Raw genomic sequence first — 25273 nt, forward strand, 5'->3', positions numbered from 1 at the left:
TGTTGTCACCTTGGTAACACGTTTTCTTTTAACAGGTCAAAACTGCGTAGCAAGAATAAATTGCTCATGTCCATTGAAATTGTCTTGCGTATCATTGGAGTCCCTGGAGTTTTGGATGAGGGATATGGAGACGGCATCCATTTTAAGTCCTCTTTAAGGACATTGGTTCCTTCACTGGAAGTCAGAGAATAACCAAAGGCTATCATTGGATTACTGGGGAATTCTGACCCCTTTCTCCCATGTAGGCTTAGTTGCTTGAGGGTGAGTCACTCTCTTCTTGTTTGGTCTATTTCAGTGGTAGAAATATGCTTACTGTGCTTCTACTATAGAATAACTATATACATCTTGGTTCAATCAATATAGATGTATAGCAGGCTAAACGTATACAACAAACAGAAATGCAATCTCTAATTTAGAAGGCAAATAATCAAATGAAAAATAGAATGTATAATGCTGGACTTATCCTTTGCATTCAAATTGAGTTGGAGACTACGGCAGTGTTCTTTTAACTAAGATGTGCTGCCAGAGACGTCAGTAACCCAATTAGTAGTCCAGCTTTTATGTTAAAGTACGAGGGAATATTGTAATGGTCTCTTCACTGGTCCCTCTACAAAACAGAATTAGCAATGTCAATTGATAAGGAATTCTTCAGCAAGAGCTTTTATAATAATAACAACATAATAACCTATTCAATCAACCAGGCTTTTGTCATGATGAGAACAATAACAGAACTGCGTCCGAGCCAGGGTCTGCCAACGTTAAATTGTTTCGTTCACTTAATTTTTCAGTTGTTAAGTTGATTCATATTTATTAACATAGTCATTTTGACCATAGCTATAAGAGCTTTACAGGTAAATCAATACATTTGATTATTTCTCATAGAATCGATAGATTAGAATCTGAACAAAGTAAGCAAACATTGATGGTACCTATTTTGGTCCGCAATATTACAATAACATTGCATCAATTTAAGAGCAGCATATTTTTGGAAAGGAAAGCGAGAAAGCCATACAGTTGAAACATATAGCCGAGTTCAGTTGATTCTTCATTTTCTGCTTTTCTTTTTCATGCGCATTCAACAACACTTGGCCACCACCTTCTGTCCCATCAGCAAATTAGCTGCTCAAGGTAAACGCTGTGTGTATTTTAGAATGGATGGATGGGTTCTTGTTTATACGCTCACTTCTTTATTTATATACAACAAATGTGCTGGCTTTTACCTTATAGCAAAGTGCATGTTCAAACGCTGAATGCTTGGCCACCGGATATATTTTGCTGTATTCAAAAATAGCTGAGAAGCCTGTCCATTGAACTGTTGTAGGAAGGGAAAACAAACTTTGTTGTTGAATTTTTTTTAACAACAAAGTTGTTCTCTTCTCAAATAAATTATAGAAATGCACACAAAGCCCATTTGATCCGGTGGAAAGGCTATAATAAGAACATTAACAGCCTTAAAACTCTGCGTTTAGTAGGAAAGAGGTAGGGTCTGGATTCGATTTTTATCTGATTATAAAGTTCCTTCTTCACGGATATTAAAATGTAAGTTGAATGTTTAAAATTACTTAAAGAGAGAACTGCAATGATACATAATTAAATGTTCTTGTTAACGATAACTTGACGCTAGAGTTGAATTGTCTCGAGTTACTTAGAGTTCACTCCGGCATGACCGGACTATAAAGACAAATCTAATGGTCAGCCAATTTAAAACAGCGGAGAACTATTTAAACAACACAAAAGGTCAGGACGCGTCCTTAGTGTGAGTGTATTTTCTTTGCTCAATTAGCTTTCCACATGGAGAAGGAAGGGATGGAGAATTAGAAAGATCTTCACTTTTTCTCCTTGGCAGCCCTGCAATTTCCACTGTGCTAAAAGAGGATGGCTGGGAGGGGCCCCGACGCTGTCTAACTACACGGTGTGAAGTGGCAGATGTGTCCACTTCCTCCCATAGCCTCGGATGGCCTAAAGCCGGGAGGATTGGAAAGGCCCACGCGTCTGCAGCTACAAAACACGAACACGAGCGACCAGAAATGCTTACGCAGAGATCCTGCGACTTATTATACATGTCGAGCAAAGTGTGGATTCTAACGGGTCCTAAAATGACATCTAAAATGTGCAAACGTTTCAATAATACGCAGGATTTGACCTTTCCGGCTTCGTAAAAGGCCAAAGGGATACTCTCCGTTCTTTCGGGCTCGCTGCAAAGGGATAGCCTGAGATGCAGTCCTCGGCACCGTGCACTATTTATACCCGCCTGGTCCACTCAGGACTGTGTTCAATGAGGGACTAAACCTTGACACACAACCGATCAATTATGATTTCAACAGAGGAATTCGTGAAGGGTCCCCTGCTTCCGAAACAACACAAATACCCGTCATACAGGACACACGGTACTACGAAGGGCTGTACTTACGGCTGCTCCCCAGCTCCTCAAACAGGTACTGCACCTTTTCCCACTGGGTTGAGTTGGTACTGGGAGGGGGGTCCAGGGGAACAAAGGCTCTGTAGAGAGGAAGCATGGGTCTCATTACCGGACCAAAAGCGCAGCACAAAACAGGTTGTATTGAGGTACTAAGAGCATGTATCCCAGAAATTAACGGTATAATCAGATTACAATTACTAATGATTTTATTTTCGGGAAAGTCAGGATATGCAAGTATTGAGAGTTGAATTATAACATGTATGTTAATAATTCAGCTTGTGGTTAAACCGACTCCCAATAAGTAACTCAAAGCTTTTCAATGCTTACAGAGTTGGAGCACGTATGCAAACAAGGTGGTGTGTTTGTACACTGATTTCCAGCGAATGGTTCATTATACATTTGCAATTATAATTAATATTATTTAAAGTTGGTCTGCACGTGCTATGTAAATCTGCATTCATGTGTTTCATGTGGTGCCAGAAGCAATGCTGTTGGGAAGATCCTCAACCTTCCCTCAGCAGAACAAGATACAGTGACAGAGGGGAGACTGCAGAAGGGACAGAGGAGACTGCTGTTGATGATGGAAGAGTCCGGATGTGCACTGCTATTTCAAGCTAGCTGTTCCAAAAAGTGGACTGGGAAACAACTTCTCGGAACCGTGTTCGGATTGGTAACCAATGAGAGAGGAAGTGCCTATTACATGAATCTCCCCGCTTCTTGAATAACATCCTTTGTGAAACCACACAGTAGCTTTCAAATTGAAGATGGTGTTTAGTGATGAAATAGCTGTTCTTTGTTTACTTTATCGGATTTGCCACGAGAGCGTCGTGAAAAATTAAGCACCTGGATTCGTATTCTCGCGGCATCTCTGTTGAGGATGTATAATCATTGCCATTATTCATTTTCTGAAAGACATTCGCCAAAATATTGCATTCGATTTATCCTGGAAAATTTGCCTTGCCTTGTGCATGCCGAAAACCCATCATTTATAGGTTATCATATGCCCTTCAAGAACATAAAAAAATATATACTTTATGAAGATCTTACACAACACCTAATAATTCTAGCAGGAAGCAATTGTTGTCATTTGATTATTTCATACCAAAGTTTTTCTTGCTTATTTAAGGATTACTTGTTGATTTAGTCGACTGGATTTTTCCGGATTCATGTTTTTTCTTTTAATGTTCCCCATATTAGGATCAGCCGTTTCGTTTGCAAATGTTTCATAAAGAATTTTGAATGTCTCCCTGATCGTGTGCCGCATCACTACCCATAAATGTGTATGTTTTGAACTGTAAACAGCTTTGGTTAAACTCTTAAACTTTGGTTAGTCTCGAAGTCGGTGTGTGTTGCATAGAATGGGCAGGATGATATTATTGGCTGTTGATGGCGTTTGTATAAATGTATTATTACTTCCAATTTACAAGTAGGATTGTTCTTCGATTGGCAAGACCTACCTGTATTTGACTTTCTGGCTGGCAGCACTCTGGGATAATTGGGTAAACAGACCTTGTTTTCATGCATTATTATGAATATAACCACCCACATATTGCGTACTTCAACATGAGGTTCTATAATCACCAATGCATTTTGAAATGAGTGGTTTATTTCTCTAAATAAATAAATAATAGACGTAAAAAACCTTGTGGATGAAGAGAGCAAAGTGGGGCTTTTAAAAGTTTAAACCCTTGACGGCCAACAGGCTGCAATCAAAAGCTTTGTACGGCCACACGAGAACCAATCGAGTGAGCAGTCAGCAAACCCTGTTCTTATGTCTCCCAGGTATCAGAGGAGCAATCCAAGAGGAAAGCTATCATGTTGTTTAAAATCGAGTGACTACACAGCAACAATAGCCCTGAATAAGCTACAATGGATCCAGCTTTTCCAAAATGTACCCCCATTCCCTAAAAAGTCTTTAAAAGTACTACGTTTCCAAATGGCGTAAAGGTACGGGTGTGTGCAATTAGAAAAACTGAAACAACAAGGGCCAGAAATCGCTCCCTCAAAGGCTGCTACTGCACTGTTTAATGCTTGAGAGATCACATTTGATTGTAGAACTTTAAATTGAGGCTGTTGCTGCCAATTCTGTAACGGTTTTAGGTTCCTGTTTTGCAGGTGGTGTTGAACACAAAAGGTTATAAAAACAATGTTGACTGGGGCAGGGCCAACCCACTGACACACAACTTTTCCTCCATTCATTATCTTATTTGTTCAACTTGACTTTTATCTGCAATATTATACCACTAGAAAGAAGTGATGCAGAACGTCCAACATATTGTGCATACAAACTATCAGACCCAGTTAGATAGATGGCCCTACAAAGTGCATTTTGCCATGGTCTCATCTCTTTCAAACCCTGTTTTACATTCATAGGAACTTTTCATACGACTTTGACTTACCCAATTAACAGCAGCACAACACACACAATGACAAATCCAACGGTGTACTTCAGAGCGTTCCCCACTTGCTGTAATGAGAGGAGAAGAAAGAAGCTGATGACACCCACACCACACTTTAACTAAAGTTAAGAGTTGGACTTAGAGAGACAGAGCAATCGTGGTTCAATACAATCTGGAGTTTTCGCGGGTGGTGTGTGAGGATACACATACAAGTAAATTCACAGTGCAGAGTTTACCAAATGCCTGCCTCGTTTTTTGATAGCTGACAGTCAGTGACAGTGAGTATAAGTTAAAACTTGAAATTATTGGGCCATTTGACTAAATTATCCATCAGAAATGATGACATGAATAAATCATTAAATTGCCGAACCGCTACTGCAATCAATAATGGCATAACATAACTGCATTTATAAACAAGAATTATACAATAATAGGACTGGAACAAATAAATGCAAATGTATTTGCATTTATTTGTTGTTATTTGTTTATTGTTATTTGTTTGTTTGTTTTTGTTATTTGTATATGTGTGTTTTTTTGTGTATTGTGTATACACAATACACAAAAAAACACAACTAAATGAGTTGGTTATTTCTTATGCATGTTGTTAAGAATATATTAAATACAATTGTATATCATATAATCTGTGACTTCAGCCAATGTAAACAATGATTGTTGCTTTAAATTACACCAATTATTTAGGCGAATATCTTGCTCTTCAAATAGCTGTTTATGCAATCAACCACTTTTTATTGACCTCAAACCATTGTATTTTTCTCGCTGTTGTACCACATAGATAGAAACCCTGATTCCATTTATTTCAAATGCTCTTAGCTTGTATGGCTTGCATGAGTCCCATTTGAATAGGTTGAGTTCGTCACATTATACCATCATGAATATCAGCATTGTAACCATTGCAATTGCTTGGATTTTGGCCAAAGCTCAGCATAATGAATGTCAGTGGAGGTTCGGACGTACCAGGGTTTTGAGTGTGTTTTACAAGCAGTATTAAATTGCGCTCATTAAAAAGGGAGAGAGGAGGTTCTCACCGAGCATTTGGTCTGATCGTCCTTCTCTTCATAGTAGAAATAGACAAAAGGGATCCACAGGAAGACACAGAAGAGTATGATGGAATAGAGGGCTGTTGGAGAGAAAGACATTATGACAATTACCTTTCTCATCCCTTTGACTTTATTCGGTTTGATCCACAAAAATGCACCTTTTTTTAAGCAATAAAACAGCAACAAACGATGTTGAAATTAACTGACAATTTTAAATAAATTTTTCCAATCCAATCCTAAAGTAGTCCAAATTGCATCCTTTCAGAGGCTAAACCAGCTTTACTTTGCACCGGTCAGTTTAACATGATTTATAATTATTACAATTATCGTCAAATGAGATTTAAAATACTGAGTGAATGAATTAAGATTATACTCTCTTAACTAGACTAAGAAAAGAATACAACTTCATTGAAGAGAGAGAGAGGAGTGCGAGAGAGCAAGAGCGAGAGCGAGAGAGAGATAGAGAGAGAGAGAGACTGTGGATATCTATCTACCATCAACTTGCTGCCTACCCTTAACTTGCGATAACCTTTCAAAATAAATAACAAATAAATAAAAAATCACTATTCAATTCATGAGTGATTTGCAGTTCCTTGTTGGCTTTGTGAATACCAGACGGAAAGATCAACAGAGCTATGTCACGCAAAAAAAAAAAAATAGAGTGGTGAAATTGAAAAACAAGGCACTGCATAATAGAGCAATATTTGAGATCAAAACAAGATCGGAGTGTGCTGGTTCCCAGGACAGGAAGGATTGTACCAGATGTTTAGTTTTCCATCAAGACCTCCCAGATAAGCATTATGTTCTCCAGGCCACTCAGTCTTTTCTGGGGTTTTCTACATGCGGCATTCAAGATAGTTCTTACATTGTCGGGGCTCAATTGAATCGAGCCAGCTCTTATTTCTCCCATGTACCAACCTCTTTTAAACTGTCAGAACAGTTGCTCGATAAAGAGCAAAATACTTAACACAAGTGGGTCAGACAGGGGATGTAGCTATTAACCGATGTATGTTGCTTTGGATAAAAGCGTCTGCTAAATGCCCTAATTGTAATCATAATTGTAGCTAGTGAATCAAACTGTGCAGCAGCAAAAATAAAATCAAGATATCTAGCGTTTTTCTTACTCCTCATGTAAAACAATAGCATTAAATGAAAGTGTATGAACCTATTGCCCTTTTTAATATAATAAGTTCCCAAACAATGTACTGAGTGAAGGGATCTGAATAACAGGCCTCTAGTTGTTATGGTGCGGTCATTTAGCTGAGCTATAAAGATTCACAGTTTTTGTCTTTAAAACCGAAACGAGCAACTGTTCTTCATCAACACGTTGACGCCGACTTTGACGAACATGTTCTACCCTTTTGGCCGGGGGTTCCTCATCTCTGCTATTAAAACTTGGACAGCGCACACGGTAGGCTGCGATCCATCGGGTGTTCAACCGACCAGAACTCATCCACGTCCCCCCCCCCCACTCTCGGGGGTCTATTCAGTGGCTTCCAATCAACTCGACGGCGTCGGCTACCCGCCCACGTCAGGGCCATCCAGCCACCTTCATTACGGGGACTCAGAAGTCCCTGCACTTTTTTTCCCCTTCCTGCAACCCAGGAGCAGTCAGCCACCTACCGCTTGAATTACATAATCACCCTCTCTCAGCAGCTGCTGAAGACCCTTCTCAATCGGGTTGCGACTGCAGACAGAGAACGATGCGATTTCATGGTAGCCGGTAATTACGGGATTCCTGGCTGTTGAATGTGAATGAAAAGCCGGAAACTCGTTCTGCACTGAATTAGGAGACGATTGCAAGGGAGGACGGGGTTATAGGCCTTCGTTTTAATTAGCCTTTATATTTAAGGCATATAAACCTTTTTTAGGAAAAAGGTTTAACGGTATAATGGTTCTTTCTCAGCAGATTTCTCACATTTGTCTGGGAAAAAGGACAGATCAGAGGGAAAATTCTACCACTGACCTTTACATCTATCAAGGCACGTTCCAATCATGTAAAATGTATTGATTTTTATATTTGGATTTGAATGGGCATTGCCAAGTCCAAATTAGGGTAGGGATGTACCACTCATTGCACAACTTGGGTATAATGGAAAGTAGGAAATGAATAACACTTAATTCTACTTGAATATTGCAGTTTTGGGATTTTAGGGAGGGATCAGCAGCTCAGTCAAATACCCTTTTCCAACATCACTATTCAAGGGGAAGCAATGTGAAGCAACAAGTGAATCCCAAAACACCACATTCAACAAAAAAAAAGAATACTGGGTTGAAAACAAACAACAGATGGATAGAAAAACAACAGACTATTCTTAAGGTTGTAACTTTTTTGTTTGGAGATTTTATACAAGCAACATCATTTGGACGGTGACACTGTAAAGTATTAGTAATTCATGAAGTGTAGGTGAGGCAGAAGATAAAGAGATGCTATTTCAAGCATGGGGCTTTTCTATCCGCAGGAAATAGCTGCCGGTAAAGAGAGCCTGCAGATGCCGAAATAACTCCAACCGAAGAGCAAGTCACAGAGATGGCTAGGCAGGGAGGGCAGAGCACAACCTCAAGGGGGATCATCAAAGCACTATTGGGACACAAGAGTTTTACATGTTAACAGTCAAGTTCAAATTACTGGCGCCCTTTTGCATACCATTCTTTTTTTGATTAGACAGTGCAATACTTTGAAATGCCGTTCAAAACATTTAAATACTTGAACAGATTGGAGAGAATAATAAGTGAAATAATACTAAAAATAACCACAAATAGCATGTCCCATTCTCTAATCTGTAAATTAATGCTAATTAAAAAGTGTCTAGATTGGATACTGGCACCATATCAGCCAACCACTAGCTGCCAGAGTGCAAGTCTGATTACTACAGTGTTTTAACTGCATAGATGCATTCATAGATGAGTTCATGGCATCACACATTTTTGCATGTAGGAGTAAGTGCAAAAAACTCATTGCATAATAGATTGCATCCACAGAGGCCACCAGCACAATATATTGGGAACGAATTAACGGTAGCGTGCAATCTGCCAGCTGTGATTGTGGCAGAGTATTAATTTCAATGAATGCATGTTACATTTACATTTACCGCCAGCCAAAAAGGAGCTACGGAAAACTCCAGAAGCAGTGAGTACACCCTGCAGAGTAAGGGGCTGATGGCACATGCTCGTGATTTAAAGTAATGGGTAATATTAATCCTAACACCATGAATATTAACACACTGGGGGGAATAGGTTGCACTGTATTACTGTGTATCATCTATTACTATCTAAGTATCTAGTACGAAGAATGCCCCGCCAGGGATAAAAAGTTTTGCACATATATCCATCAGTTAGAGAGGGGAGGACTAAATAATTAAATATCATACCTCAACCGTCCAGAGAGCTCCTGTGTTCATTTATATCTACTCTGTTGCTTATGGTTTTTTTTATTAAAGAAAAGGACTAGGCAGGACATCTAAAAATAACTCGTCTACATCGGCTTTGTTTTCATGAACACTGCCCAAAATAAGGTGTTAAAACAATGCAACCCCCCCCCCAAACTAAGTACACAAACTAAATAAAGACACTGGCTGAAAATACAAATTTGCCCGTTTCTCAATATACATGAAGGCCTGCTATTAGTTGGAAGTGCCTACCAAACAGAATAGTCGCCAGTAAAAAGAATGCCCAGGAAAGCAGTAACATTCCGGTCTAACGAGATACATGATTAGACCCTTATCATCACCTCACCTCTCCAAGGACTTAACCAGACTTCTGTCCCACACAGCTCCACTATGTAAACCAGCCTTGGGTGTATGTTTATAGTCCCGGCCTTTATGTGCTCCCTTTAAGTCTGGGGAACCCTTTACATTAAGCATCGCGTATGTTTTACCGTTAGAGACTCTGGGTTAGAGTTATAGCTGGGCGATTAGTCGAATTTTGATCTCGATTTCGATGTTAGCGTCAAACGATCACAAAACGAATATAATCGAGTTTTCAATAATTTTTTTATTAAATGTTTTATAGAAAGAACAGCTGGATAAATAACTGTACATTATTTTTGATTTCTTTTTGACCATTTTGTGTATTTTTTTAAGTTAAAATTTCAAAGTACTCAGTTACCAAGTGTTTTTTGGAGACACATGCTGAATAAATACATCATGTTTTCAAACTCAAAAATAATCGTTTTAATAATCGGGATTTCAATATTAACCAAAATAATCGTGATTATGATTTTTCCATAATCAAGCAGCCCTAGTGAGAGTTATGTGCCACAATATGTACTGTTGTTGTCGTCCAGTGTTCTAGTGTAGTATGGGCTTTTGTTTAATCTACTTACTAGTCAGGATCCTAGGTTTATTTCTATTGAGTTCATTGATTTGGCACCTTTTCCTTTCCCTATCTTAAGTTTGAGTAATGTTGTAAATATTATATTTTCACAAAGCACATTCAACACTATTGTTACACCTTTCAAATAAGATGACAAGGTGGGTATGCATTTTTACTGCCACATCAAGTCATATTGCCATGTGGCAAATAACATTTCTGCATAGAAGTATGGCATAAAGAGCTCTAAAATGAGATCGACTCATTTCTAAAACAAGCCTACGGCCCAACCCTATCAGCAATCAGTTGTTCAACCATAACATGAACACATAAATTGACAAAAGAAAACATCCCTGTTTGTTTGTGTTGGATATGGGGTTGCCCAGGGTGATGAATGGTTGTCTTGGATAGTTTGAGGTAGTTTATAGATGTCAAGGTGCAGTGCTGCAAGCGTTTACCATCATTCTATGCCAGCACACTATACAGGGAGACCAAATTACCCCTCAAAGCATTGGCATATCCTATCCAGCAACAGCTAAAGTGCCAAGAGAACCCACTGAATATATGATATTACTTAAAATGGTGCTCTGTGATTACTGGTGTACAAAATAACCCGTAAGCTTCATAAAGGTAGAGGTATGCTTAATACTAAGTAGAATATTATATTGCGTTGCTATATGCTATATGGCTGGTCAATACAGAAAATGAGGTGCAGTTTCATGTGAAATGTTTGATAGTCACAATTAGCCCTTTGAAACCAACACTGAGAGTAGATGCCACAGACCTTTCTCGCAAGCCCTAACTCAATGGACTCTGTGTAGCAAAATGGCACAGATTTGACTCCTGCACCGGATAAGTAAGCAATCACCTTTAAAGTGTTGCCAAACAACAGACTTTGATTGCTTCACTACGTGTGGAAAACTGACATTGCTGTTGTGCATGAGTCAGTGGGCGTAGGTCCAGTGGTGAGGCTGGATCAGGTGAGTGTTCCGGCGGTCTGGGCGCCACCATTTACAAGTTTGGTCTTTTGTATCATTAACCGTTTAGACAGCGTACCATTACATTCAATATTCTGTTTAATTATTAACACTACGATGTGGGATTATACTGTATGCCTTAAAAAAAAAAGTTGTTTAATTTCTACACCGATGACCCAATAAGTGGATCACGGTGCAAGAATTACACCGCAAATAGGAATAAACTAGACAAAGAAACTACATTTATAAGGAAATGGTCTCATAAACCGAGCCAGTAGCCTGTAGTTTTAATTAGTGTTCATTGAAAGTTTCCTGTCCGTCTGTCCTTTTTGATTAAACATTCTAGCTAATGTGTACTTGCAAATTAAATTGTGGTCTGTGTCCTTATTTGTCCTCTATGCATTTCAAAACATTGTGAGTACTCGTCAAGCAAATCATAAATGATTACAACCATTTTATACAGAAAATCGTTTGTTAGTCATTTTGCCAGCATCTTACAAAAACCCTACATTTTATATTCATGCATATTTTTGCAATGTTTTTGATCAGAATATAACATTAAATATTCAAAAGCTGCTGCACAGTCATACGTGTAAAGATAAGATAGATAAGAACTTTATTCCATCCCATACCTGAGAAATTCACTTGTTACAGCAGCCCATGGAATATAAACGATGCAATAATAAAATAAAGTGTTTTATAAGAAAAGGTTTGTTTGCCAATGTTAAGTGTATGTTTCCAGTGCATTAAGTAACTGTGATCCGGTTATCGAAATCTAATCTGAGGTCGCCCATTGAACATATTATCACAAGCAACTGTGACCCGTGAAAACTATTATTTTGCTGAGACCCTGAAAAGAGTTCAAATCCTTCCAGCCCATCACATAGCTGTGCTTCCTTCAATAAATGCACAATCCATCATTGTGTTCTGCTATACTCTTGAACTCAAACAAGGCTAGTACCTCCCAGTAACATAGTCAGTGCCAGTAGAGGAAATAATATACAGCTTTGACATAGTTAAACTTTGTTTATTAGAGGGTAGGCTGAAGTAGCTTGCCAAGATAAAATGGGGATGTTTTGGGAAAAAAGGCAGAAAAGGAGCTAATGATTTATTTAAAGGCCTCAGGGGTATTTTGCCCTGATGCCTCAGAGTCTCATGCACCACTGCTTTGAAGTACTCGGGCAATGGACACGGAACTACGACATTGAAGCTACACATTCATTCAAACTATTAAGAGTTCATCAAAGATCAGATAAATCTGTGCCGAGTCTCAAAGAAAGTAGGAGGGACCGATACGGACATCTGACCTCGCATTAAAGCCAATGTCAAAACTGTAATGTTACTTTTTGACTCAGAATTCTGTCACAGAGGCGTAAGAGGCTTACGCCAGGGCAGATTTTGTTGCATGCATCTTCGACGGGTCATTCATTTTCCAACAGAGAAAAAAAAAACGTCATAGAAAACTTGTTTATCGATGATGACGTCTTCAGTTGTTGTTTGTGCATAGATTAAATATACATTTCGAATTCGAACTAATAACTGAAATGTGTGGCTCAGAATAGTAGTTGGGCATTTGATTTGAAATGAAGATGAAGCTTAATGCATTACATCAAATATTCTGGTCAATTACTGTCTAGTCTTTTAGAAGCTTTTGAAATCAATGCAAATGAAAGCTATGAAATTCTATGCCAAAGATTAATTCCTTGTCTAAGTAGAACGAAAAACAACAGTCCATTCTAAGAAGCCGTCTCTCTACATTAGATTAAAAGAGAGGTTATGTTTTTGTGGTATAATTTACTAACCGGCAGAGACAATAGACCCTTTATTTAAGCCAAGAATGGCCATCACATTATTTCAGAGATTAAACACTGCAGTTTATCAAGAGTGTTTTTTTAAAACCACAATTTGATTGTCAACTGTGACAATAAATGAAAAGGTCTCCAAAATTATATAATAGCTATATGCAGTAGAGGACATTCACAATCACTACATCAGATGTGTTGTTCTTCTATTTCTAAAGAGACAAATGGACATGGCTGTCTAATACTTACTTAAAAATAAATAGTCTACATTTAAGAGTTGGAAGGACACCACGGAAGGGATACACATGGAACTTGGTCTCCATCTACTGGCAAATAAAAACGGAGTGCCTTCCATGGAGGCTGAAATTGATTCCAGAAATTGATTAAAATGTCATTCTCCAAAGATAGCGAAATACACAGCCAAACTAGAGGGTGAAACTTTGATTTATTAAAGAGTAATGGTTCCTATTTTAAGCCCTTGTGGATCTTCATTGTCGAATTGCCTCACTGCGTATCCTGAATAGTAACCTCATAACAACATAGGAGACGTTTGTCTAGAAAGCAGTTACAAAACAATACGTGGGTTAGATCTATGTATTTATAGACGTAATATAAATATACATAGATATATATACACACACATAGATAGACACACACACATACAACTACTTCAGCATACGTCCAACTCCTTGTTTTCTGTTTTATACATGTTATTTAAGGACATGGCTTCTTTCATTCAAGAAAAGGGCTTTGAAAAAAGCAGACCATACTTTTAAATTCAATGCAATAGCCTCTCTGAACTATTGGAGCTAGCGACCTTCCAGATATATAGCGAAACAACGACAACAACTAATTTGAAGGATGATGGCCTTCTTCTCTTAGCGGCCATCTTTGTTCCAGCGTGTTTCTAAAGGCTAGCAGGGTGGGAGACCTGAATGGCCAAGTGGCAAAGAGTGTGGCCAGGTGAAAAAGACCCTTGAGCTTTCCATTCTCTTATGGTCCTTACTATTCAGCCGTCGAGAACGCACCGTTCTCATCAGTGTTCCTAAGGGGCTCAGGCATAGACTTTACATTGAGATGAACAACATATTAGTTTTAATAGTATTGCCTTTCTCTGACAAAAACCAAATGGGGCCTTGCGATTCATGACGCTGTAGACATGACGAACAACTCAAATTGTAAGGTAGCCGATTCAATCTTTTCTATCAATAGATTTCCTATTGGATGACTTTACTGCCATATAAACCTAATATAAGCTTTCCTTTGGAAATATTATGAATCATTTTCATAAAAGTGTGACTGCACCACACAAAGCACATGGATTCCTGCCGGCTTTGCCATTAACCCTCTACAACTCGACATGCACCGCGATGCGGATCTCATGCATAATTCATTACGGACTGCCTGTTAAGCCAAGTGTCCCTTTAAGGGGATGTCATATACAAAGTCTTGAGGGTGACACAGAAAATCAATCTCCTGCACGAAATCATATTTGTGCATCTAGAAGAAAATCATAATGTGGCCAGCTGAATACAGGAGCCACATGCAGTGTACCTCTTCTGTCAAAGCCAATTTTCAGATGTTGTTATGCCAATGGAAGTGGCTTTTTTTTTATTGGACAGGCTGAGCTCAGAGACAGCCTGTCTCCCATGAGTTTGGCATTTTGGAACAGACGGTACAGAACAGCATTGCTGACGGGCAGTTTAAGCCAGCATCTGTTAGAATACTCATGATCTAGTGTCTTTGGCATGACTGAATTTGACATTATTCAAAAGGAAACCAACCGAGCGGAACACCCTTTTACAGCAACGAGGGATGTAGCACAATGCAAAGATCATTATTTAGATAAGTAATCAACCTACTAGGCAGAGGCAACAAGCTACGAGGCTTGTTTTTATCTGCATTTCCAATGAACTATTCCCTAAAATTGAGGATAAACCAATCAGCATGAATAATAAATGTTTTGAATCAAGCTTTTGACAACTCATATTAAAAGAAATGAGTCAAAGTAGGAACAATTTCAGGATGCATATTAATTCCAATGGCTTGCCCGTTGGATTTATATATGCTGTATTGTCCTGAGCTGCTGCATATGGATCACCAAGACCAAACAATACATATTAACTTCAATCTTTAAACTCGAATAACATTTTCAGAGAAAAATAAAATAGAGATAAATACCCTTTTGGCTACATATAACTCCAATATGTGAAATGCTTAACACATTTCCACACCTGCATCAATAGGAAAGTAAAAAAGTAATATGAAGCCTTACTGTAATAGCCATACAACACAGTGTCTTCAATTTGCCCTCTGGTCTCGTTGCTTTCAGCCCAAACCTAAATTGGAGGAAAGAAGAAAAAAAATTTAAACACGTACACTTTGAACTCATCAATAGATAAAAAAAGACTGTGACAGGCAACGTAAGCAGTGACTTTAAGGATAATTAGAGCCCACACAAAAGGGAGCTGAGCTATTCTCCCTGGATTTTTTTTCTTCTTTTCTTTAACCGGCGATCCTGAAAATTGTACGCCATTACATGTTGAAACTGAAAAAGGTCCCTAGGAAGGAAATGGGTGTTTTAAACCCAAATGTAAAAAGTATAGTATGTCTCTCAGGGCGATGATTTTTAGGAGTTCTCTCCTCGACTTTTGTACCGACGTTTCGAATAAAGCAAAATAATTAGAATTCAGGTCAAACTGACCCGGAAATGTGCGAATTTACTCTGACAGCCAGATAACCAATGTTGCAGAAACCTGGGCTCATTGTTGAGCCCATCTTCTTACCATGACTGATGCTTTTGATTTGATACTATATAATGAATATTTGAAGGACAGATTTGTCAGGTGCGGGTATTATTACCAACAGCCCTAGTCATTACTCACTTATGGGCCCTGGGTAGATGTCTATGTGCAGAAGGAGGACCAAAACACAAAACCTTCCATTTGGAATTGGAGGAAGGAGCCTCAAATGGGCCAAATCACTGCAGCATGACATGAAAGCTGAAAAGCACCTCAGAATACCTCAATGTTAGTCTGTGATGCGTTGGCAAGTAACACTTCGTACTCTTGAAGACACCCAAGAGTATGTGTGCTGATAAAAACAACCTATGTGGTCTAACACAAGGCATCAATGTGCCACAATATACCTCAAAGGACCTACGTCCCTGTAGTACTGTAAAGTACTGTAAAATAATGTTCATTATTACAAAAAGGTATGATAATAATTTTGGTATAGTGTACTTTGGTGGTCTTCGCACAACATCGCTGAGAGGCCCTTGGTGATACTCTGTGGTAGTTTGATAGAAGCACCATTCACGCTGCAGTGCAAAACGTGTGCACTTTGTAGTATTTTTTGGAACATCCCGGAGGCACTCTCGGGCTGTTTGCGAAGCTTGGCGATGATTAGTAGGATCCCTCTTAACTGGTATGCCCTTGTCACTAGCCGAAACCGTAACTCCCGCCCGCACTATGCGCGTCTAGCGCTTTACGACCTACAGTCCATGTTTACGACTGTGCCGTGCGGGCATCGCTGAAGTGTTTATAGATACTTGCAGGTTATTTGCTAGGCTCGGTTCTGTTAAGATTTAAATAGTGAAACGTTCCTCAACAAGGGAGGAAATTACATTTAAAAAAAGCAGGACGGCACATACTCCGCTAGTGCAACACCCTGCGAAGATTATGGAGTTTTTGTTGCCACATGAAAACACATGCAATAATGTGGCATGTTTAGTGTTTATATTTTTCGGAAAATAGCCGCTCTGCATTTATTGAGATGAATTCTATCATTTCTGCCGCTAGGTGTCTCTAAATCAAAACAATAACATGGTTTGATAACATCATGAAGTAGCATGGGAACATGGGAGAAGTCTTCACCAGCATGCCGGTGAACATCGATCCGATGGGACTCATATAAACCATAAACCATTTTCACAGACAATGTTGTGTTTTAAATGTATATTCATGTGACGTTTGGTCAAGATTATATTTTCACGTCATACCGTTAACTTGCCAACTTATTATTAGATGATTTAATTACCTATAAAGCAGTAGCTAACGTTATGTGGCGAATAAAATCTTGCGGTAGCCCAGTTATTATCCATGGTTAAAACGTTCATATTAATATAACTTTATGAGCGTGTTGAACGTTGTTGTTAAACCATCGAACGCCTTAGTGTGGTGGCTTGCATGCGCCACTTGTCATAGTAGCACATCGTAGTAAGCAAGATCGAAATATATAAATACATCAATAAACCATGTCTCTCCTGGATTAATGTTTCCCGTGTCTGCCTGGGGTTAGTGGCTAAAGTGGCTAAAGATGATATGACGTCATTGACAAACAAATTTAACAAACTGTTCCCTTGAATAAAACTACGCATTTCTCTGGGTTTGACATTTTCTGTTAAGGTGTGGGTTACAAAAAGTACACAACTCAAGAGGAAATATAGCACAGGTCTAGTAATTTTTTGATTTATAAATGTTACATGTGTAATAAATGTTACATATGATACCTTTAAACTCATTTACTTTACCATGTATAAACTCATATTATATACATGGTTGGTTGATTATGGTATTTCTAAAGCAAAATGTTGTTCAGTTAGGTTTTAAATGTCACCAGAATTTGGTAGATACTAAGTAGGAAGAGTATGGTGTATTGGAAATATTGTCGACTCACAGTCGTAAAGTACTTGGTTCGAACCCTAAAATCCACAGCATTCTAAAACACAATGACCAATCGCTACGAGCTCCTAATGACCTTCATCTGATTTCACTGCAAATAGCTTTGGATAAAAGTGCCTGCTAAGTAACAAAACTACAATACAATGGTTATAGTAAGTTATCCAGTTAGTTAAATACTTTGTTTGCACTAAAAGACTTTGCAGTACACATGCGTAGAAAACTTTGTGTACAATAGTGTCAGACCTCCCACGAACACTCAAACTTGGAATTTACTGCAAGATGAAGGGACAGCCTGAATTAAGAAATATTAACAAGGAGCAGTCAAAATCGAGATGATAATACCAAACCAACGTGTTCAAGGCAGGTGTGAGCAATTATCTCAATGCAAATTATCCCCGGCTCAAAGTAACCTGACATCATCCTTGTTCTATTTTGTAAAACAAAACACATTTAGTCACAGAATATAACCGAACTTAATTTTTTTTTATTTTGTTCAAGTTCACTGATCATATAATCTTTAGTTTTTTATAAAAGTAAGACTTTCTTATTTTGTTTTTGAAAATAAGAGAGAGGCCTTTGCAAGGACTAAGGGATATATTTTCGGTTGCCACGGGTGAAGTAAATAAGCATTTACTCAAATGAATACAATGCAGAACTTAAGTTTTACTTCATTAACATTTTTCCAAACCAATAGTTTCAGGCAGTGAGATTAAAGTATTAGTCTAAACAAAAGCAACAAAAACAAACAACAGGATTATGATTTACGGATGGATGTGAAACAAAGAACATGATACTACGGGATATGGCATGAAGCTGTGAAGGAGTCGGCCATAACATTGAGTTAAGGACCAACCACCCCTGTTGGGTTGACGGCGCTGTTTTGCTGACAATGTCTATGCTTGGTACTTTCCCTACACTGTTCAGAAAAGGAAAGAAACACTCCAACCAAGAGGAAGTGAAAGAAGCGCAGTGGGTAAGCGGTGACAAAAACAAAAACTGAAATACATTGTAGCATGTACAAACATGTTGATGTCCTCGATCTAGTGGAGTGTGTCGTGTTGGTGTTTTTTGGACATCATGTGCAATGTTGGCCCAAGATTTCACGCCGTCGGTTGTATCAGACAAAAAGGTCTATCTGACCTTTGTCTATTCAACTGTAAATAGATGACACCATGATGCAGCTATCAAAAGTTGGAGAACATTTCCAGTTAGAAAGAAACTGCTGCAGTCATACAATACCGGTACATACATCACCTGTTGTACCATACACCTAAGAATTCACACCATGGATAGCACAACACAACACTTCTGCCTCTGTAAGTGGAACATTAAATAGATGCATTATGTTATATTGAATTGTATGGGCCTATATTGGAAAGATTACAAAAATATTTCCAGGCTACTGACACTTACCTTGTAGGTACCGTTTGGGTTCTTCATGAATGAGACCAGGAATATATCCACTGGAAGGAGAGCAGTTGTTATCAGAGCAATTGCCAATGCACATATTGCTGTTATGGTGGAGACAGCTTCGCTCTCCTGCCGACTTTGATATTTTCGGATGTAGAACCAGCAGAAGGCGAGAATCACCTAAAGATGAGGAAAATAATTACAGCAATGAATGGGGAAGCACATCAACCCGGAGCTTTTATAATAAGAAAAAATTGGCGGTTATCAAACCAGACAGGAATAAATTAATGAGGGCTGTCTCAAACTTTGAGAAGTTATAATTAAGGAAATACTTAATTTATAAAATGACTACCCCTGAATTAGAGCCTTGCACGGCCAGAAAACTGATCTGTCCATTGTTGATTTGAATACACAGCCGATGATCTCAAAGAAGTTAGCCTCATTGATTTTTTTATGCTATATTAATATTGGATGTTGAATAAGGCATACATGGCTGAATAGGTATTACAAGAATAAACAGAATTGACGATTGGAGTCATGATTAGGTGACAGAATCCACTAATCTTGACTGCCCTGTCAGAGTTAATTGACCAACCTGTAAGCCTCACACTGTCTTTTGATGGCACTATCTTGTCAAGGTTTTCATTGATGAATTATATTGTTAATATATTCCTCAGCACTGTGATTCAAAATAATACTGAAATTCTAAGTTAAATCATAGTCAACATTCGTTAAAAGACAGGATTGGGCACCAGATAAGGGCCACATACAAGCTGCTATACAGCTTTAAATAAGCTGTAAGCAGTGGCGCGATTGACACGATAAGTAGCTTCTGGCTTCCGTTACCAGGTAGTGACATGGCTGTTGCATCTACATCATAATCATTGACATGGATCTCATGTCAATGGTCAGACTTGCATAGCCCTATAGGTAGTCAGGATGTAACGTTTGCAGATAGTTTTAGCCTACTCCTCCAGCCCAGTTTCATGAAACCGGCTGTTCAGATTAACAACGCTTCCAGTAAACTAATTTGGGAAACGGATTAGGAACGGTTGACAGATTAGGTGTTAAGTATTTCTAAATAAAGCAAGATGTACCCAACAGTGGCTGTTATAGGGCTCGAAGAGATTGGGAAGTTTTAAATGCAAGTCGAGATAAGAAAGAAAAACAAAGCAATGTTAAATAAAGAAATCTTATATCTACTAATCTTTTCCCCATGTCAAGGAAATATTGATAATCTCCAGCATTGTCATAATGCAAAGTGTTATAACAAATTACATTTGCGTCATTTTATTTTGGAGATAAACTGTTAAATGATTAATAAAATGCTCAAAGTTTATAAGTCGTCACATATGTTACGTTAGCCACTGTAGACCAATCTAAATCTATGCTAAAGCAGTTGTAGCAATACTTCAAGACAAGTATCTCCTCTGGGATGTTATAATGTTGTGAATGTATACGTATGTGGGGTATGCCTACGTATAGGTAAATATATTATTTTGTTTCTAGCTCACTACAACAACGCCAGAGCTACATCGAACCCCGTTAGCTATGTTAGCTTAGGCACCCAACACCTGTAAAATATTGCATTTAAATCATATATATTGCTGCAATGACAATTTTCTAGGATAAAACAAATGTCGCATGACACACGGTGAGACTTAAATCTTGGAAAAACTTCTTACCAAAAGTATAAATGTGAATATTGACCAGCCGAGTACCGACTCTGACAGCAATGTTTGCGTCGCCATCTTTACTTCCGGTAATAACAAAACCACGTGTTTGACACTTACTTGGAAGGGCGTGGTTTGGCATCGATTCGTGTGGATGAGATCATACTGGAGACTATACAGTAGCGTAGAATCTACATTTCCCAAACAAATTGTTATCTTAAAGCAGATTTGGAAACAATTTTGACAGTTATGCTATACTATTATTTATGTAAATATTATTGTTTATTAACAGATACATTCGATTTAGTTTTGCAAATTATATAATCAAATGTAATATTATTGTATTTTCCTTTTTTTATAACATAATTTGCTTCCACAAGATTGATAAATTGACTTATATATATATTTTATTACATATCAAAATCCTGGGAGTTTGTGTAAAGGACACATGGCCATTATCTGCCAGTTAGAATAAACTAATACACATGGGCAGTAGTCATTAACACATACAGAATCAATGAGGAATTATTTGCTGTAGTATCTAAGCCTTATGGACGATTTGTGATATCTCTTAACTGCTGAGTATTAAAAAGCAATGCTGGAAATCACCATATCATAGCAGGTACTTGAGTGAATGACCAACAATGGCAACTATTTTTCTTCTTTTTCTTTTCATGAGGTGTATCTCTTACGGGTTTTCAGTGTCTTCGTTCCAACAGGATTCTTTCAAATACCCACACGCCACAATGCCTTAATTTTAGTAAAAACTGGTGAGTCGTCGGCCTATTGCTAGGCTGAACCTACCGCGCTTACTGGCAGGTCTTTCTCATCCATAAAACCACAAACAGTGTACTTGTCACCTGAGGAGTTCATCTTCCAGGGGGTCTCTTTGGCATACCGAGGAGAACTTCGGACATCAGCAGCACTCTGAGAAGTTGATGGACATAGTTCTAACACAAGCTTAACACAAGGAATGTTAAGTAGCCCTACCTTGGGGGAAGAGAAGATATATGAAGAAGCAAAATTTAAGAATTTACAGGGTATCATCGAGCCATATACAAAATGGATGACCGCAACTAAGTCCAACACAGCAAGGGCAAAGTTTCAGAGAAATGTGTTGTTCGCCTCCATCCATACAAACAACACACACAGAAAACAAACATACACGCATATACGCACGTCCTTACGCACACACACACACACACACACACACACACACACACACACACACACACACACACACACACACACACACACACACACACACACACACACACACACACACACACATACACACACACAGATACACACACACACATATGGAAAATAAGGAGAAGAAGAAGTTGTTTAAATCATTGAGGATACTCTGCGGCACTGGACCGATGCTACCGCTGACCAGTTCTCACCCCAATACACAACTCAAAGAGACTGGAACACAGTTGCATGGTTTCTCTGCAAGGTGTTCGACCAACAAGGCAACTTGTACACAGTTTCCCAGCCAGCCACACTCACAACTGTGGGTCTCTGTTGTGCTGCCAAAGCGGCATCAAGGCAATGGAAGGTAGGGGGTGGATGAGTCGTAAGTGAGGGGAGAGTCCAGTACCGTGGACAGCGACCAGCTGCACCAGCCGAAAATAAGGCTACCTGGTGAAAGGTAGCCTCACAAATCAAACGAAAACTGGATCCAAGAATATGGGAAAGACAGCCTTTTGGAAAGCATACAACCGAATATCTTATATAGTGAGATTGACACAACCATGTCAAAACCTTAGAGAAACAATGAAAGCTCACAGTACCAATGCCCAGGCATCATTCTCAGTGGTTGACACATGAACTGGCATATTACTAGCATATATATTTAACTCTAACATTACAGGCATATATATATGGCTCATATATATATAAGGGTGTCATTTAAGTTTGACTATTGGGTTGCACTTTATTGGGCTAACGAGAGGAATTCGGAGTCACAACTATTTCCAGGTATATTATATCCCATATCTCTAACCCATCTGTTATGGTATTGCACTACACTATAACTTCTCACAACTATCTTGTTCTCCTATTTTCTATTTTTGTGGAGACGGATATGCCTTTCTTAGGAATGCTTGCCGGTATGAAAGAAGAGATAAGGTGTAACTACTATTGGTTACTATGTAATAAACGTACCAAACTTATTTCTTGAATCTAATTTGTTCTTGGCCCACATTGAACTACCGTTTAGAGGATAGTTATTAAATATCATAGTGGGAAATCCTACAGAATGTCTCTGACATTATTGAGATTTATTTTGACTTTGAAACAACCTTGATATTGCTGTAACAGCTTTTCCTCCTCTCACTTTTCTCCCTCTCCATTTATAAAAATAAAACCGTATATATGGTTCAAACATTCTCTTATTCAGCAGAAGACCTGACTTGTTAAGTGATGGACTCCGGAACAATCCTGTCCACTGTGTTAAGATGGTCACTGTGATACAAGGCACACACTAATGGAAATGTTAGCTTTTTCCTTCACTTGAAAAGCAGTGCTGATCATGAGATACACACAGCCTTTAGTCCACATAAATCCCAACATGAATACTGACACTATTGTCTCCTTTTACCTTCTTGTACAAAATGTTCTTTATCCTTCTATATTTCATCAAGATGGCAAACATCATCTGGTGGAGGTATTCTTGTGCAGTCTTGTACTGGAAAAAAAAAAAATAGATGAATATAATGGAGGATCGAGATAAAGATAATAATTGATGATGGAAGTATAATTAATTCACAAACTTTTATACTAATACTGTGACCTGTGAACTGTTTAAACAAACCACTAAGAAAACCTGATCTGATATCTTACACACTGCATTGACTCACTTCAAAGCAGGAGAAAGTAACTTTAAGGCTGAACCTAAATTGCAAAGGGATTAAATGGCTTAGGCTATTGTTATGTGGTTTTTATTTCAAGCACATAAGAAACAGCTTCAGGCCAAACTGCTTATATTCTGCCTTTTTCTTTCCTTTATGTCCTTGTCTGTATTAGCAGCTTGAATACCCAGCTGGGAAATTAGTACATTAAATGTACTATTCAATGATAATGTTTGCCTTGGAATTAGAGCTAGTTTTGTAATCCGCGGCTGTTTACCATGTGCTTCTTCATATGTCAGTTTCAAAGGTAAAACGAGCAGGTGTTGTGCATTTGATCTCTCTGAACAATGGAGATTTTAAGGACAAAATGAATGAGCACGCATAGAGCACTTAACAGACTATGGTCGGTGTGGGATACACGCTTAGTTCAACGTAAAAACACTGTTTACTGAGGTATGCATACACAGACACGCACACGCACACACACACACACACACACACACAGACGCACACAAACACACACACACGCACACACACACACACACACACACACACACACACACACACACACACACACACACACACACACACACACACACACACACACACACACACACACACACACACACACACACACAAACATACATGTGCCATAATACAAAGAATAGAACAGGTGCCCCATACATTGTACATGTTTACCTTTGCTATAGGACATGTATAATTCAAATTATAACAGGAAATTAATGTAAGATACATGTAATTTCCTTAATGGTGGAAAATAGATGGCTATTAATTATTACATTTATCACAAACCATTAATTTGAGATAAACCAACATTAATCAGCGCGATTCTCTCCCTTCAAATGGTCGAAGTTCATATTCAAAAAGCATTGCATTGAAAAATGTTGATACAATTTAGGTAGTATGGTACCGTTTAATACAAGTATTTTCAAATATATATGGAGAAGGACTCGATATATAGACAGAAACCGATTTTAGGATTGCTGGCATTAGACCATCCCTGTTTTCGGATCACCACAATGGGCTTGTCGCTTATGGAATTCTGTCACAACTATCTTCAATGTCCAGAATTGAACCATAATCACATGTAGCCAAGCACTAACAGTCTAGACTGGGGTCATTTTAAGTCATTAAGTCGTCTTTCCATGAACAGCCTCATAAACCACGACACATGGCAAAAACAAATGCATTTCATTTTCACAAGAGTGACAAGTATGGAAACAACCCCTAGGCCATTAGGGTTTGAAAATAGAAAGCAAAAAGCTTTAAGGTATGTTGGCAACCAGACAGCTCTGGACACAGAGAAAATCACTGTCATCAGCTGAAAAGTAGCACTGATTGTTCAAAAAATGTCTGTGCCCTCACGCTGTTACCAAAAGTGTCAGCTGTCCGAAGCGACTTTGAAAACATCTCGAGTTTCTCCGGGATCTTCCGTGGCCACAGACCAAACCTATACAATGTTAAAATGATAGGTTTCAGATGCAACCGTATTGCCCACATACGGCAAATGTTGTGCCGGACATTATCTGGCAGGCACGGATCCCATTACAAGCCCTTCCTTGTCCTGCTTGCCCTTTAGATTGGGAGTGGGACAAGAAGGATAGTTAAGATAATGATATGGAATCAATGGAAGTGAGCCAAAGCCATTAGAGGAAGGAGATAAGTC

General features: G+C 38.6%; 1 protein-coding gene across 1 annotated transcript in view; it reads right to left on the bottom strand.

Moving 5' to 3' along the window:
* Positions 1-20840, bottom strand: part of lmbrd1 (LMBR1 domain containing 1) — a 52618-nt gene extending 31778 nt beyond the window's left edge. Inside the window, exons 1-6 of the mRNA XM_056608804.1 lie at positions 20744-20840; positions 19062-19238; positions 15242-15305; positions 5865-5956; positions 4819-4886; positions 2411-2499 (exon numbers count right to left, since the gene is read on the bottom strand). Coding sequence (XP_056464779.1) covers positions 2411-2499; positions 4819-4886; positions 5865-5956; positions 15242-15305; positions 19062-19238; positions 20744-20809 — 556 coding nt within the window. The 5' untranslated portion in view covers positions 20810-20840. The remainder of the gene's footprint in view (positions 1-2410; positions 2500-4818; positions 4887-5864; positions 5957-15241; positions 15306-19061; positions 19239-20743) is intronic.
* Positions 20841-25273: the final 4433 nt, after the last annotated feature.

Source organism: Gadus chalcogrammus, chromosome 15 (assembly GCF_026213295.1).
Source record: "Gadus chalcogrammus isolate NIFS_2021 chromosome 15, NIFS_Gcha_1.0, whole genome shotgun sequence".
NCBI classification, from domain to species: Eukaryota; Metazoa; Chordata; class Actinopteri; order Gadiformes; family Gadidae; genus Gadus; species Gadus chalcogrammus.